This window comes from Vanessa cardui, chromosome 6 (genome assembly GCF_905220365.1).
Source record: "Vanessa cardui chromosome 6, ilVanCard2.1, whole genome shotgun sequence".
Lineage (NCBI taxonomy): Eukaryota > Metazoa > Arthropoda > Insecta > Lepidoptera > Nymphalidae > Vanessa > Vanessa cardui.
In genome coordinates, this window is record NC_061128.1 from 2,452,190 (window position 1) to 2,469,361 (window position 17,172).

At 39.9% G+C, this 17,172-nt stretch overlaps 1 protein-coding gene across 1 annotated transcript in view; it reads right to left on the reverse strand.

The window, feature by feature from the left end:
• The window catches only part of LOC124530588 (glutamate synthase [NADH], amyloplastic), a 48,840-nt gene that overhangs the window by 2,231 nt on the left and 29,437 nt on the right, over window positions 1-17,172 (reverse strand). The window contains exons 17-42 of the mRNA XM_047104818.1: window positions 16,800-17,063; window positions 16,150-16,237; window positions 15,638-15,757; window positions 14,353-14,480; window positions 13,545-13,669; window positions 13,019-13,163; window positions 11,931-12,139; window positions 11,068-11,213; window positions 9,484-9,593; window positions 9,239-9,372; window positions 8,533-8,718; window positions 7,850-7,998; window positions 7,477-7,613; window positions 7,096-7,222; window positions 6,388-6,536; window positions 5,888-6,029; window positions 5,552-5,785; window positions 4,993-5,258; window positions 4,432-4,568; window positions 4,239-4,322; window positions 3,951-4,141; window positions 3,389-3,601; window positions 2,378-2,503; window positions 2,022-2,110; window positions 1,431-1,601; window positions 108-194 (exon numbers count right to left, since the gene is read on the reverse strand). Of these exons, the coding sequence (XP_046960774.1) occupies window positions 108-194; window positions 1,431-1,601; window positions 2,022-2,110; window positions 2,378-2,503; window positions 3,389-3,601; window positions 3,951-4,141; window positions 4,239-4,322; window positions 4,432-4,568; window positions 4,993-5,258; window positions 5,552-5,785; window positions 5,888-6,029; window positions 6,388-6,536; window positions 7,096-7,222; window positions 7,477-7,613; window positions 7,850-7,998; window positions 8,533-8,718; window positions 9,239-9,372; window positions 9,484-9,593; window positions 11,068-11,213; window positions 11,931-12,139; window positions 13,019-13,163; window positions 13,545-13,669; window positions 14,353-14,480; window positions 15,638-15,757; window positions 16,150-16,237; window positions 16,800-17,063 (3,957 nt within the window). The remainder of the gene's footprint in view (window positions 1-107; window positions 195-1,430; window positions 1,602-2,021; window positions 2,111-2,377; window positions 2,504-3,388; window positions 3,602-3,950; window positions 4,142-4,238; window positions 4,323-4,431; window positions 4,569-4,992; window positions 5,259-5,551; window positions 5,786-5,887; window positions 6,030-6,387; window positions 6,537-7,095; window positions 7,223-7,476; window positions 7,614-7,849; window positions 7,999-8,532; window positions 8,719-9,238; window positions 9,373-9,483; window positions 9,594-11,067; window positions 11,214-11,930; window positions 12,140-13,018; window positions 13,164-13,544; window positions 13,670-14,352; window positions 14,481-15,637; window positions 15,758-16,149; window positions 16,238-16,799; window positions 17,064-17,172) is intronic.

Consider the following 17,172-nt stretch of genomic DNA (forward strand, 5'->3'; position numbering starts at 1 on the left):
GGATTTATTTAATAATTTTCTATCTGTAACTGCGTCCAAACATTTTATGCATATTTTAAGGGGAAAAATTAGTAATATTTTATGTCGTTAACTATGTATTGGCATACCTCCTGCAGCAAATACGTTGCTCATTGGAGTCTTGTAGATGTTGTCCTTCGATGTTTCGAAGTTGCTGCGCGCGTCGAGTGGGAGATCTGCGAACATATGTTACTTAGTTAAATCTTACAAAGTATTTTTATAGATATTTATTTTACACAATATAAACGTTATCTTAAATAAAAGTAAAAGTAAAGTAAAGTAACAGCCTTTAAATTTCTCACTGCTGGGTTAAGGTCTCCTCTGATATTAAGGAGAGGGTTTGGAACATATTCCACCACGCTGTTCCAATGCGGGTTGGTGGAATGCACATGTGGCAGGTTTCCTCACGATGTTTTCCTTCACCGCCGAGCACGAGATGAATTATAAACACAAATTAAGCACATATATATAGTGGTGCTTGCCTGGGTTTGAACCCGCAATCGTCGGTTAAGATGCACGCGTTCTAACCACTGGACAATCTCAGCTCGATCTAGAGGAGCTGAGATCTTAAATAAAAAAAATTGAAATTTCAATCTTATAATTAAGTTACGTAAAAACATTAGAACCATTTTTTATAGAAAATATTTTTTTGTTACACGGCTCAATATTCTAAATTCTTGTTTTAACTCCTTGTTAAAATAGTAGACACAACAGAAATTGAACATGAGTTACGTGTGATTGTGTGTTAATATATCAATGTATCAACATTTGACATCGAAATGGAGCTATTTCACTCAAAATCAATCAAAATAAAAATAAACTTTATTCAAGTGGGTTTTTACAAGCACTTTTGAATCGTCATTTAACAATTAAGTGAAGCTACCACCGGTTGGGAAAGTAGATTCTACCGAGAAGAACCGGCAAGAAACTCACTAGTTACTCTTTTTCAACATTTAAAAATTTAAAAACACTGGTCAAGAGTTCACATTGTTTATGATACACTATCAAATCAAAATAAACTTTATTCAAGTAGGCTTTTATAAGCACTTTTGAATCTTCATTTTACAATTAAGTGAAGCTACCACGGGTTCGGAAAGTAGATTCTACCGAGAAGAACCGGCAAGAAACTCAGTAGTTACTCTTCGTCATCATAATGTATCCTGCTTGGAAGTCAACAGGTATTAACTCCACGCTTTTTTATCATCTACAAAATCTTGTATCGAATAGTATGCTTTTTCTACCAATGTATTTTTAACAAACGATTTGAATTTACTAAACGGCAAAGTTAAAAATTTCTGCGGAATTTTATTATAGAAACGGATACCTTGCCCCAAGAAGGGCAATAATAATAACTATACCAGCACTAATCGCACACACGTGTATAGTCTGTACATAATGGCGGCTGCACGTACCGAGCTGCGTGGCGACGTAGCGCTCGGGGCCGAGGAAGCCCATGGCGAGCAGCACGAGGTCGGCGGGGTACACGCGGCGCTCGGCGGGCAGCTCGCGCATGTCCCAGCGCCCGCCCGCGCCGCGCGCCCACTCCACCTGCGACGCCGACACGCCGCACACGTTGCCCGAGCCTGCCACACACGCCACGTCATTTACCGAACACAATTTCTTTTTTATGGTGTACGTTGGTGGACGAGCATATGGGCCACCTGATGGTAAGTGGTCACCAGCACCCATAGACAATAACGCTAACGCTACGTAAGAAATATTAACTATTCCTTACATCGTCAATGTGCCACCAACTATGGGAACTAAGATTTTATGTCCCTTGTGCATGTAGTTACACTGGCTCACTCACCCTTCAAACCGGAACACAACAATACTGAGTATTATTTAGCGATAGAATAACTGGTGAGTGGGTGGTACCTACCCAGATGGGCTTGCACAAAGCCCTACTACCAAGGAAAATTAGGGCATCCGCCTTGTAAAAGCAACATTTACGGTATACGAGAGCTTGTTTGAGCAATTTTAGTAAAAAAATATATGTATACCGTCATCGAGGAATTCCTTGGTCAGCGTAGAGAATTTCCTGGGGTCGTTGCCGAACTTGACCTTCACTTCTTCATGACCGTAGTCAACCCTGTTACACCGAAATTAAATATGACATATCTCATTTCATAATATTTTGTCATCAGGCACAGGTCAATAAAATAAATCATAATCATTAAATATTTAGTGTTGGGACCTGACACGTTTGCGTTTAAACTTAGTCGTTAATATATAAACGTTTACCTACACGATAATCGAATTATTTTATTTTAATTACAAAATCAGTAAATAGCATGCTATTTAATCTGTTAACTAATTTATCTGTTTTTTTTTTCTATATAATAAATAAAGCAAATACCTGAATACTCTGGGCCACTGTGGCCACGGATTGTCTTGTCCTCTAGTTTTCTTGGGCTCAGGGAGGATCTCGAACGTCGTGATTGACTTGGCGCCTTGCCGAAGCGCTGTCGCTATACAGTCACACCTATTCGTGTAAATTATATTTCCTGATTACTAGTGTTACCATTTATCAAACATTGTAATAAAATTCGAGTTGATTATGTCAATATCATTATAAAACATAGATGTCATATAGTCTTTCATAACAACAACAGCCTGTAAATTCCCACTGCTGGGCTAAAGGCTCTGGGCTAAAGGCTTAAGCCTCTCCCTTTGAGGAGAAGGTTTGGAACATATTCCACCACGCTGTTCCAATGCTGGTTGGTGGAATACACATGTGGCAGAATTTCTATGAAATTTGTCACATGCAGGTTTCCTCACGATGTTTTCCTTCAGCGCTGAGCACGAGATGAATTATAATGACAAATTAATGTTGTCTTAAATTTTCGCGATTATTACACATTTAAATAAAACTAATTATAACGGATGAATCGCGTATATTAATTATTTTTAAACATCCCGACGTTTCGAGCACTTTGCAGTGTTCGTGGTCACGGGCAGACAGTCTACCCGTGACCACGAACACTGCAAAGTGCTCGAAACGTCGGGATGTTTAAAAATAATTAATATACGCGATTCATCCGTTATAATTAGTTTTATTTAAATGACAAATTAAGCACATGAATCAGCGGTGCTTGCCTGGGTTTGAACCCGGTTAAGAAGAAATTATCGGTTAAGATGCGCGCGTTCTTACCACTGGGCCATCTCGACTCTCATAAGCTTATTCTAAAAACTCTTAATAATCAAATACAACAACCAAAAAATCTAATGAAATATTGATTACGTAGCAGGGAATATTAAAATTTGATTTCTGAGTGTTACAAATACAATAATTGCGCCTGATATCGATGATATCGATTATATGAGTAAGCTAGTGATGGGGTCGACCACGTGACGAGTAAGCACGCACCCGGTGTCGCCGCCGCCGATGATGAGCACGTCCTTGTCCTTGGCGGACAGCATGGGCGCGTCCTTGGCGGCGTGCCCGGGCGCGGGGCCGGCCTGGCGCTTCTGCCAGCCCTCCAGGAACTCCATGGCGAAGTGGATGCCGCCCAGCTGCCGGCCCTTCAGCGGCAGGTCGCGCGGCCACGTCGCGCCCATGCAGAGGACCAGTGCGTCGTATCTGCAGACGGAATCGGGTCTTTAGTAACTACAAGCACAAGGGACATAACATCTTAGTTTCCAAGGTTGGTGGCGCATTGACGATTTAAGGAATACTTAATATTTCTTACAGCGTCATTGTCTATGGGTGATGGTGACCACTAAAAAAAAAAAATAAAGTACAGTAAGTAAAGCAAGTAAATAAAAAACATTTAACAATTAAAAAATAGCATGGAATATGACAACAATTTTATTTCGTACTGTCGGCACTACAAAAAATGTAGCGATCTGAATAATCTTAGTATGCAGCTAATTAGTCTCCATTAAAATTAAATTCTTAAAGGGAAAATGTATATATTAATATGTCTCACTCGTTAGCCAACTCAGCTGCAGAAATGTCTTTTCCAACATCGATGTTGCATTTAAAGGAAATGCCCTCAGCGGTCATCAGCTTGATCCTTCGAGCCACGACTTCCTTGCTGAGTTTCATACTCGGTATTCCGTATTGCAGCAAACCACCGGGGCGATCATTACGTTCGAATACTGTCACCGTGTATCCAGCCTAGAGCAACAGCAAAAAAAGTTAAATTTTGTTCGTAAAAAAAAAAGATTATGTCCGGTGACACCTTTCGAGACTATTAGCTAGCTTATGCTCATACCTTATTTAATTGATGAGCGCATGCCAATCCGGCCGGTCCCGAACCGACTATAGCGACAGTTTTTCCGTTGCGATGCTCCGGAATCTGTTAAAAAATACATATAAATACGGGGTGCACGGTATCATAGAAGTATTAACAGTCGCAGTTTAGACACATTCGGCTAGCCAGGCCCTAGGCCAGAGCGTGGGCATACCTCGGGGCTGATCCAGCCGCTCTCGAAGGCGTGGTCGATGATGGCGCACTCGATGTTCTTGATGGTGACGGGCGGCTCGGAGATGCCGAGCACGCACGCGCCCTCGCACGGCGCCGGGCACACGCGCCCCGTGAACTCTGTAAATAATTAAGTGTTTACTGAAAATAACGGACGCGATGAGGTCTTTAAAAACCCACAACTTGTTTTTTTTTTGTTTTTTATGTTATGGGTAAGCGGACGAGCATATGGGCCACCTGATGGTAAGTGGTCACCATCACCCATAGGCAATGACGCTGTAAGAAATATTAACTATTCCTTTCATCGTCAATGTGCCACCAACCTTGGGAACTAAGATGTTATGTCCCTTGTGCCTGTAGTTACACTGGCTCAATCACCCTTCAAACCGGAACACAACAATACTGAGTACTGTTATTTGGCGGTAGAATAACTGATGAGTGGGTGGTACCTACCCAGACGGGCTACCCACAAGAAACAGAGAGTTTCCACATGTGATAGTGAAACTTAAAACTTTAAGTGTAACGTAAAGTAAGTGAAACGCACCGGGGAAGTTGTTGGTCTGCAGCAGCATGGCGAGCGCCTGCCGCCAGTCGGCGCGGTACACCAGGTCGTTCCACTTGGGGATGATGTTGCCGAGCGGGCAGCCGTGCGCGCCCTGGCAGAAGGGCACGCCGCACTCCATGCAGCGCGCCGCCTGCACGCGCAGCCCGCGCCGCACGCCCGACGGGTTGTAGATCTCGTCCCAGTCCGTCAGCCGCTGCTGCGCCGGCCGGTACAGCGACGTCTCGCGCGGGTACTTGATGAAGCCCCTGCGCACATGCTCAATGCGTCACTCTTACGAGTCTTAAAAACGTACGCAGGCCTTGCGTATTGGAAAATCACGCAAGGCCTGGCGAAGACAAACAAGAATTTAAAAAAAATGTTGAGAGTCAGCTAAAAATTTTTTTTTAAATATCGATGTAGCAACGAAGAACAATAGCATCGGCGCCACGCACATACAAGAGGACAGAGTGCGACAGATGGTCTAACCACTAAAGAGTGCCAATGGTTTACTGTATAATTTTGGCATTTGAACATTAATCGAACTGAAAACCTGTCTAACCTGGTCTTATCCAAGATCTTTTCTAAGTTTTTCTTATCCAGCTCTACATTCCGAACTGCTTCCTCGATGTCCACGACGCCATTCTCATCGGCCTTGCCGTTGCTCTCGAGTTTCGGCGTGGCTTGCTTAAGAGCTATCTGTTTGAGAGCTCGCTGGTACTCGTAAGGGAATACCTTGACGAACATTTTAGCCGGTTCTGGCCAGGTTTCGAGAAGATTCTTCGCAATTATCGAGCTAAAACAAAATTATAGATGTATTTTTTAACAAACATTATCATATTATGGATAGGCAACCAATAAAAATTAAAAATATTATTTTAATATTCTTCATTCTTACCCGGTATATTCTACAAATTCTTCTAACAGTTTTTGTACTTCATCCAAATCCTCCTTTCTCTCTAACGGCAACAGCTCCACCATTTCAGGGTTGCACTTACTTTTGAATGAGCCGTCGATGTCGTACACATAGGCGATACCACCTGAAGGAGAAACGAGGCGCATAAAGATATATAATAAATAAATAAATAAGTAAATAAATATGAGACAACATCACATACATTACTCTGATCCCAATGTAAGTAGCTGAAGCACTTGTGTTATGGAAATCAGAAGTAACGACGGTACCACAAACACTCAGACCCAAGACAACATAGAAAACTAATGGTAATCTACATCGACTCGGCCGGGAATCGAACCCGGGACCTCAGAGTGGCGTACCCATGAAAACCGGTGTACACACCACTCGACCACGGAGGTCGTCAAATATAATTTAAATCGTCATGATCATTATCATCACTAAAGCTCGCTAAGAATGCGATGAGTATTTATGTGGCTCACCGCTCATGCCGGCGGCGAAGTTTCGTCCCACGAGGCCAAGCACGAGCACGACGCCGGCCGTCATGTACTCGCACGCGTGGTCGCCCGCGCCCTCCGCCACGGCCACGCAGCCCGAGTTGCGCACGCAGAAGCGCTCCGACGCGATGCCCCTGCACCGAGCACACGCATTACACACTCATATCATTTTATTACTATACTAGTAGCAAGATACGATGGCCGTTTTGATATATTAAAAAAGTGATGTGAAATGTAAATTTATTATCGATAGTATATGCAAGTAATTTTATTCAATTTTTTTTTTATAATTATTTGCAAGTAGTATCTGATTAAAAAGTTTTAATAAAAAATATATAAAATAAGTTTAAGTAATATATTCGAAATCGATTTAAATCAAAAATTGGAATTGCAATGAATAACTTCATAAACACATTACACAAAAAAGGTACACTTTTACGCAAAAAAAAATCTTCGCGGTACCCTAATATTTGTAGTTTAGAAATCACATTCGATAAATTTTATGACTAACTGCACGTCACTATTGACAATAAAGAACAATAATTTGCTCCTTTGATGTAATTATTTGTTAAATACGAAACTTCATGAACACGTCAAAACGGCCATCATAGCGTGCCGCTACTACAATATTATTTAAATTACACATTGTATGGAGCAAAGTGTATGCGATTATTTTTGTTTGCAAAAACATACCTGAAGTAAGCTCTGCCAGAAGTAGCCCCGTAGAGACACACGTTGCCCACAATCACATTTAAGTGTGACTCAAATGGTGAAGTCTTAGGTGGATAAATTATGACCTTGCCCCCGGAGAGACCCTTTCCTGAAATAAGAGATGTAATTTAGTCGTTATAATTTTTTTTTCAGTAACATTCTGCCATTCAGATAATGTTATATCGAAAGCAACTTAAGTCATCAAAAGCCTCGCTATTCTAGTGACTAATAAGACCATAGACACAAATAACCTAGGTTCAAAAGGTTAAAAAGTCTTTTTAAATTTAAATTCTTCTCTAATATTTAGGAAACTAAAAACAACAGTTATTAATAACGTAATTTCATTCAAAATGGTTAACTCACCGACATAATCATTGGCGTCGCCTTCAAGTGTAACTGTGATTCCCTTTGAGAGGAAAGCGCAAAAGCTCTGACCCGCAGAGCCAGTCAGTGAAATATTTATCGATGTACCGTCAGGCAAGCCACCATCACCAAATTTCCTGGAATATAAATTAATAATTACAAACTGAATCTGAATAAGTTTTAATATAAACCAGAAAATAATCTAAGCATGTATCATAAATTTTCTATTGGCCTTGTTTTTGACCATGGAAATTGAAATCAAGAACACTTTACTGACATATTAATTTTTTTTTATTGTAACGTCAAAATGTTTATTATAAGATATTTATTTACACACAAATGAACAAAGTTGATTATAGATTTTAAATCTTACATAGCAATATGGTAAGACAGCGTGGATGTGAAGGCGCGGTCTTCGTTTGTGATTTTCATGGCGATGTCAATTTTCTGCTGAGTGCCGTCCAGTATACCACTGCACTGCTGGATTATCTGGTTATCTAGACGTTTCTCCAATTGGAAGTCCTGCGAATAGCAAATGATTTTAAAGTCAGCGTTAAAAAACCATTTAAACCATTTATTTTGCTACACACATACATTACATAGATATACAGGAAGAAAAAAAATTCAATTTAAAGAACACAGTGTAGGTAGCAAGGGGTTCATCTTAGTATAAGCTGTGCTAATGCACAGCACTGATTTTCAGATGGCCCCTGACTATTGGGTAAACATAAACACATGCGCGCACACGAAAATAAATAAATGAAATTATAAGAACAAAAACTAAAAACTAAAAAGCCCTTATACTAAAAAAAAAAAAAAAAGAAACATATCACACAAAAAGAAAAACATCACAAGGAACTTGGAGATAAGATAGACAGACAGACAGACTTAGACACAAGACATTAAAATTGAATATGATTAATACTAAGTCTATGAGGTAGTATAACTAACACTATATTTGGAGTTTAAATAATACCGTCAAGTGTTTTTTGCAAGTCGCCTGGGACTTAAAATATTCCATATAGGTATAGATATAATTGTGGTTGGGGCACGCACCTGCGGCTTGGAGCCGCCGACGATGTTGACGCCGGGGCGCATGTGCAGCGCGTTCTTGAGGATGAGGCCGAGGTTGAGCAGGCGCGCCTTGGGGTTGTCGTTGCGCTCGCGCACCTTGAGCAGGTCGGTGCGGCCCACCAGCTCGCCGAAGCGCCGCACGCCCACCTCCGACATGTGCACGCGCACCTGCGCACAAACGTACATGAACATGAACATGAACAGCCTGTAAATTCCCACTGCTGGGCTAAAGGCCTCCTCTCCCTTTTTGAGGAGAAGGTATGGAACATATTCCACCACGCTGTTCCAATGCGGGTTGGTGGAATACACATGTGGCAGAATTTCTATAAAATTTGTCACATGCAGGTTTCCTCACGATGTTTTCCTTCACCGCTGAGCACGAGATGAATTATAAAGACAAATTAAGCACGTGAATCAGCGGTGCTTGCCTGGGTTTGAACCCGCAATCATCGGTTAAGATGCACGCGTTCTAACCACTGGGCCATCTCGACTCCATTCGCAACCGTACACAACTGCTGTATTGTTTGCTCTTTAACACTTGACTTTAATCAATAATGCTATATGGATCGGGTGATATATATATATATTATTTTTGTTGATACATTAATATTGTTGGCAATTATTTTATAGTCTGTTAACACTATTATCAATGTTCTTTTAAATTAAAAACCATTTTTAATGTACCGACCTCTTCAGCTAACATGAACAGGTAATTGATGACGTGTTCCGGCTTGCCGGCGAACTTCTTGCGAAGAACGGGATCCTGCGTCGCAATGCCCACAGGACACGTATTCAGGTGACACTTCCTCATCATAGTACAACCTGAGAGAACATTATTTTTTTAATACATTTTTTATTTAATATTAGTGTAGTTACATGTCTTATAATATCAAGTTAATTCTGTGAGCTGATTAAAAACACCACGAGACATACCTAATGCAATGAGGGGCGCAGTACTAAAGCCGAACTCGTCCGCACCAAGCAGCGCCGCCACCATCACATCGAAACCAGTTCGAATCTGTCCGTCCGCTTGAACCACGACTCTGTAAACAGGAAGGGTAACTAGGTTATAGATATAAGTACAGTGTAAACTCTATATAACGACAATGAACGGACTGTGCATTTTATGGCGTTATAAAGAGTGGTCGTTAAATGAAGAGAAGAAAAATCAGAATTCGAAAAAAAAGTTTATTTTAGTCTATTGTTAGTAGTTATGTACAAAAAAATATATATATCTTATTTGAACGCTATTGCGTATACTCTGTTATTTTTGTCTGACGCCTTTTGCTGCACGACCAATTTTGTTGTATATTTTTAATTTTTTTATTTATATCTTATATAAAAGAAGTAATTTTCCAATAATTTAGCTGCTTTCAGAACTTCTTTAACGCTTGGCGGAGGCTCAATCTCATCCGTCTCATCTTCTTCATCTCTTTATTCTTGAACCTCAGTTTTTTCTCACTGAATCCAAAATTTCTATGTCTGTGAGTGAAGCCGTTGTAAACAGGCAGTTGTCTACTTCGATGAAGGTTTGAAAATTTACCGTATTTCCTGCCATGTTGACCTGCTGAATCCACTCAGTTAATGGAAGGTCGTCGTCGCTATCAACTCAAGTTCTGTTTCCACCTCATCAATCGTTGAATACATATGATAACGTTGTAATCCATGACTCATACTTATTAGGCATGGTCACAGTCTACACGCAACAGCAAGCAATCCCAATTTGTAAACAAATTAACGAATTTCTTAGAAAGTTCCTAATGCGTGGTGCAGACATTCGAGTTTATTGAGGGCTAGAATAATAAAGCGACAAAAGAACGTACACAGATGCGTAGTTTTTTCTAATTTTAGCAACTTAAAAGGAAAAAAACTTAATTTTTATTTCTCAATTGTTGTCGTTATTGAGAGTGGGTGTGATGCTATGTAGAGTGTATCATTGTATGGAATACAAGCTAAACCAACTAAAACCAATTGATTTCGACGCTTTAGAGAGTTTGCCGTTAAATCGAGTGACGTTACATGGAGTTTATACTGTATATCATCCGGTTCCCTAATCAAACTTTACTGGTGACTCAAAGATTTTATTGCTCTGTTCTTACTATCTTCTAAACAAAAAAAAATGCCACCAAATTAAATTATAATTCATTTAATATTAATTAAGAGCTGAGATGGCCCAGTGGTTAGAACGCGTGCATCTTAACCGATGATTGCGGGTTCAAACCCAGGCAAGCACCACTATATATATGTGCTTAATTGTGTTTATAATTCATCTCGTGCTCGGCGGTGAAGGAAAACATCGTGAGGAAACCTGCATGTGTCTAATTTCATCGAAATTCTGTCACATGTGCATTCCACCAACCCGCATTGGAACAGCGTGGTGGAACATGTTCCAATCTCCTTAATGGAAGAGGAGGCCTTATCTCAGCAGTGGGAAATTTACAGGCTGTTACTAATATTAATTTAATTGGTTTTCGAAAGCTCTTTGAATTGGTATTGGAATAGTATCCAGACGCTCACCGCGAACGCAGGTCGTTGAGCACGAGCACCTGGTGCGTCTCGGCCACGCCCAGCTCCCACGGCAGCCCCGCGCTCTTGATGCCGGTCCACGAACTGGCGCCCGTGCCGCCGTCGTGCCCCGAGATCACGATGTGCTCGGCTTTACCCTGGAGTCATAACACGATAACAACATGCTAGTATGAACTGATTCACAACTTCATTTATAAATATACACTTGAAAATTGACAATAATGACTATAGTTTGTTCGCGTTAAGAATGCAGTGAGTTGTCATTGTTTACCGGCCTCATTCCGCCCCCTGACCAATCAAATATTTTTAACAGAAGGGTAAAGGTGTTTGTATATTTGTGTTAAAATTCCAACAAATTATATTTGTTTTAAAGTGTAATAAATTAAAAAAAAATCACATTAACGTAAAAAATCGATATTAAGTCATTAATATTTTAATCACTATTACTAGTGTCGTCATTAGTGTTTATAATAAAATAATTTTCTGCAGCAAGTTCCATAACGTGGTCGCAGCATTTCTCGCACTTTTGTTTTTACAAATTGGTGAGGTATTCATTTTTTTTAAATATCAGTTAATAATAATAAAAATTTAATTTACATTATAAAAATATCGGTTAATAATTACTTAAATCCACAACCGTCACGTTCGAACTTATGTCTTTACTTGTTCAATGTGAACTTGACTTTGTAATTTGAAAAGATTTGATTGGTCAAAGGGGGCGGTAAACAATGACAACTCACTGCATTCTTAACGCGAACAGACTATAGTATAAATAATACATTGAATTATTTACCTATTAAAACCAAGTGAAGTGAATAATAAAGATGATAATAAATAAGCGCAGCCCGGCCTACCTTGGCGACGCCCGAGGCGACGACGCCGACGCCGACCTCGGACACGAGCTTGACGGAGATGCGCGCGCGCGGGTTGGCGCACTTGAGGTCGTAGATGAGCTCGGCCAGGTCCTCGATGGAGTAGATGTCGTGGTGCGGCGGCGGCGAGATCAGCCCCACGCCCGCCACCGAGCAGCGCGTGCGCGCGATCTCCTCCGTCACCTTGTAGCCTGCGGGCACATTGTCATTGTGGTTAGGGAGGCGAATGGGGGAATTTTCGGCAATACTCGAGCGTGGCAGTTTAAGATATGAGATATAAAAAAAAAGTAAAGTAACAGCCTGTAAATTTCCCACTGCTGGGCTAAACGCCTCCTCTCCCTTTTTGAGGAGAGGGCTTGGAACATATTCCACCACGCTGTTCCAATGCGGGTTGGTGGAATACACATGTGGCAGAATTTCTATGAAATTTGTCACATGCAGGTTTCCTCACGATGTTTACCTTCACCGCAAAGCACGAGATGAATTATAAAGACAAATTAAGCACATGAAACAGCGGTGCTTGCCTGGGTTTGAACCCGCAATCATCGGTTAAGATGCACGTGTTCTAACCACTGGGCCATCTCGGCTCTTCATTTTATGAGATATACCTTAGACCTAATAGAACAACCTTATAAGTATTTAGCTCTATATGTATTGTAGCGCGCCTAGAATAGACGATCAGATTAATAAAAAAATATCGATAATCTGAAATACTCGGGCGCGTCAGATTAAGATATTGGGGATTGATTTATAGTGTTTAAAGACTAAATTTAAATAATCTGACGATATGCCTACACCCACCACACAAACCGGCAGATTAGTATACCATTGTTATCAGAGGCACTTGGGGCATACTTAGTATGAATGAATGAAAAAGGCGCCGTTGAATTACGCTACTAACTACCTCGCCTCCCTGACTATAAATGATTTGAAATATTATATATATACGTTATAAAAATATCATATAAGCTCACATACACGAGCAAGGTTCAGGGTTTTCTATCTAAACTCATAAATTTGTTTCGTCAATTAATCACAACGAATATAAAATAATAGTATAATATACTGACCGGGTAATTCTCCGCCCTCCCCCGGCTTAGCTCCCTGTGCCATCTTGATTTGTAAGTCATCAGCATGCGCTAGGTAGGACGCGGTCACTCCGAACCGTCCGGATGCCACTTGTTTTATGGCGGAACGCTTGTTGAATTCAGGATCCTGTTGAATGAAATTAATATTAAAGATTAATTTTTAGTTGTCTAAGAACAAAAAATGCTTGTTTACACCATCCCGTTTCCCACAGACAAATTCTTAATCTAAAGGGTTGTCTGTAAGAGATTGCTTTAAGCAATAAGACCGCCTTTGCACGCTTCTCTTTTTTGTTATATGTTCTTGTAATGTTATGTACACTGTATCTTTTGTCTTTTGTGTGCAATAAAGTGTTTGTAAATAAATAAATATTATAAATAAATAAATAAATAAATAAATATTATAAAAAAATAAATAAATAAATATTATAAATAAATAAATATTATAAATAAATAAAAAATAGACATATTTGAGGTAACTCTTCTATTTAATAAATATATATTGACGGACCTGGTTGAGGTAACGATCGGCGTTCTCTCCGCCCTCTCCGGTGTTAGATTTCCCGCCCACGCGGTTCATGGCCACGGCGAGCGTCGTGTGCGCCTCCAGAGAAATTGAGCCGAAAGACATAGCACCTGAATTATCAGATAATTTTAATTAAACTTACGGTCCAATATCAAACTGCCCATAAATAAGGTAAGTTACTGTTAAGTATGGTTTACAGGTAAGTTATTGTTAAAAATTCAATTAATTTAATACATTATCTTGAACTGATTTTGATGTGGTTTTTGTAATGGACAGAGTGGTTCAAGAAAAGGTCTAGACGAATCCTTTCATTCAGTCGAGATGGCCCAGTGGTTAGAACGCGTGATGATTGCGGGTTCAAACCCAGGCAAGCACCGCTGATTCAAGTGCTTAATTCTTCTTTATAATTCATCACGTCCTCAGCGGTGAAGGAAAACATCGTGAGGAAACTTGCATGTGACAAATTTCATAGAAATTCTGCCACATGTGTATTCCACTAACCCGCATTGGAACAGCGTGGTGGAATATGTTCCAAACCTTCTCCTCAAAGAGAAAGGAGGACTTTAGCCCAGCAGTGGGAATTTACAGGCTGTTGTTGTTGAATCCTTTCATGGGCTTCAAGGCTTAAGATCTACCATTTTGGTATTTAATATTATTTTGATGTATCTCTTAAGGTTAAGGCAGGGTTTGTTATGTAAGCGTACGAAAACAGTTTCGTGTCAAAACTATGCGTGTGAGTGGATTAATTCGTGTCGTCGACAGCGGGAACAAGGATAATACAAGGAGCGCATACCGGTGGCGAAGCGCTTGACGATCTCGGCGGCGGGCTCGATCTCGGCCAGCGGCAGCGGCTCGTCCAGCTTCACGAGTTCCAGCTGTCCGCGCAGCGTGCACGCGCGCACCGACTCCAGCGCGCTCTCCCTGCGATACGCACGCCATAGGTTTATATATTTCTTCTAAAATACTATATTAATAATATATTTAATGCTACATCTCGAGTCGAGATGGCCCAGTGGTTAGAGAGTCGAGATGGCCCAGTGGTTAGAACGCGTGCATCTTAACTGATGATTGCGGGTTCAAACCCAGGCAAGCACCGCTGATTCACGTGCTTAATTTGTCTTTATAATTCATCTCGTACTCAGCGGTGAAGGAAAACATCGTGAGGAAACCTGCATGTGACAAATTTCATAGAAATTCTGCCACATGTGTATTCCACCAACCCGCATTGGAACAGCGTGGTGGAATATGTTCCAAACCCTCTCCTTAATGGAAGAGGAGGCCTTATCTCAGCAGTGGGAAATGTACAGGCTGTTACTTTACTTTACTTTACTTTAATGCTACATAAAAATAAGTTATGTTTAATAACTTTTGAGTTCATTCTTAGACATTTATATATGGATATGAAATGTCAAACTATACATGACATATTGACAAATATAACAATGACAGTTTTGGTAATACGTATAGTAGGACAAAAATTAGATGTAGCATCGGAAAATGCAATGGAATGAAAATAAAACCGATTACTGCCGATTTATACAACCAATAGAAATAGCTCACTATCGCGCCATTCGACGCTATTCGTCGCTATATATTCACGCGTCAGAGAAAGCAAGTGCAATGTAAATTGACGCGTCAAATTGACGAATATATTAGGTCATATGATATTACAAGTTATTACGTTTGTACAAAGATCATATTAGCATGAGAAATAAATTTTGATAATTTGGTATGGCGTACTCAATTCGGATGTGATCGGTTTTACGAATTTTGCCGATGCGACATCTAAGTTGTGTCGTACTATACGTTTGTGCAAAGATCATATTCGCGTGAGAAATAAATATTGATAATTTGGGATCGCGTAGTTAATTCGGATGTGATCGGTTTTACGAATTTTGTCGATGCGACATCTAAGTTGTGTCGTACTATAGGTATAAAAAAGAACGATAAGGTCAATGATAATAAAAGGAAAATTAAGTAATCGAGGGTAGGACTAGATACATGAAGAGGAAATAAATTGGATAGATTAAAAATAAATGAATGAAAAAATACAAAATAGTGACGTGCGCTCTAGTCACCTAAAGCGGTCGTAGGCAGAAGCGCTGTTGCCGACGGCTGCCTCCTGCAGGTTGGCGATGGACAGCGGGTCGTTGATGTGCTTCTCGCCACCCGCGCGCCAGTGGTAGTTGCCCGGGTTCCTGCGCACCACCAACGATCATTACCACCATCTTTGACACGATGGTAAATTACATTCTTGTGATAAAAAAAGTCTATCTTTTTTTAAAAACAGTAAAATAAAACATCAAAAATAGGATGGTTTTGTTAGGCAAAAAATCTTAGCGCAAGTTTGTGACGCATTAGCGATGTATGAAACTTATAATACTCGTATTTCTGAAAGCCTGTGAGGAGTTGTGGAATTATTATGTGGCCTGTTTTACAAGCTGTACTAAAAAAAAGAGTCATGGAATATTTAAATAAATATACATCTGTATCGAAAAAAATATCTAGGAATCAAACTAGCATTTATGGCTGATTTAAAAAGGCTATCATTGTATTAATTTATTTATATATACATATATTATGATCATACCTCAAGACAAGCATATCGCGACAGTCACCGTACGTCAATGCGTGCCTGTCAAACGTTTCCTGAGACAAAATCTCAAAATTAACGCCACCTGTAAATAAAGACAATTTGAAACTATCCAGCAAGTTTACAAAAAATATAATACCAAAGGCCCTCAAAAAAAAAAAATAGGCTATTTGACGGGTTTTTAAAATACATTTTATATTATTTAGTAGAGGTTAAGGAACCCAGTAAAAGTTGACTTTTTTATTTCTAGTACATATTTGCCGAAAAATATCACATTAAAAATTCCATATTTAAATAACGCGCGAAAACGCTACTTGGACAGTATGGCGCTGCAATGGGGTCGGTGACGTCACTTTGCTGTATTTTAATCTGTGGTACATATAGTAGAAAAGCAAAGTTTACAAGAAAGTGACTTCATCATAAGCCCGGCCAATCAGGAGCGTTTTGTGTCACGTGACAAACGTTTGAAAAAATGCATTTTTATTTATAATTTTTTGTATAAATTAAGTATTATTTTCAAGTTTCGTTTGCAAACAACCATTTTTAAACTCATAATATACACTGATTACAATAATTCACAATTTATTTTTCGCATTATCAAATAGCCTATTAAAATAAACTGTTTTTTTCAAAGCATATATTCTTACCGATCCTCGACTGCGTGCCTCGGAAGCACTTGTCAATGACCTCCTCACTGAGTCCGACTGCCTCGAAAATCTGTGCGCTCTTGTAGGACTGCAGCATGCTGATGCCCATCTTGGCCATCACCTTGGCGAGGCCGGTCTCGATGGCTTTTTGGTATGCCAAGTATATTTGGTCGTCGGTCAGGTTCTGGTCGATCAGGTTATCGTTGCGCAGGGAAAAAGCCAGCTCGAAAGCCAGGTAGGGACAGATAGCATCAGCTCCATAGCCTGACAAGTGAGAATATTATAACATGAAATTATACATAATTATTTGGTCTTTTATTTTTATATGTTGTATATTTAAATAAAGCCATTGATCACAGACACATTAAGATAT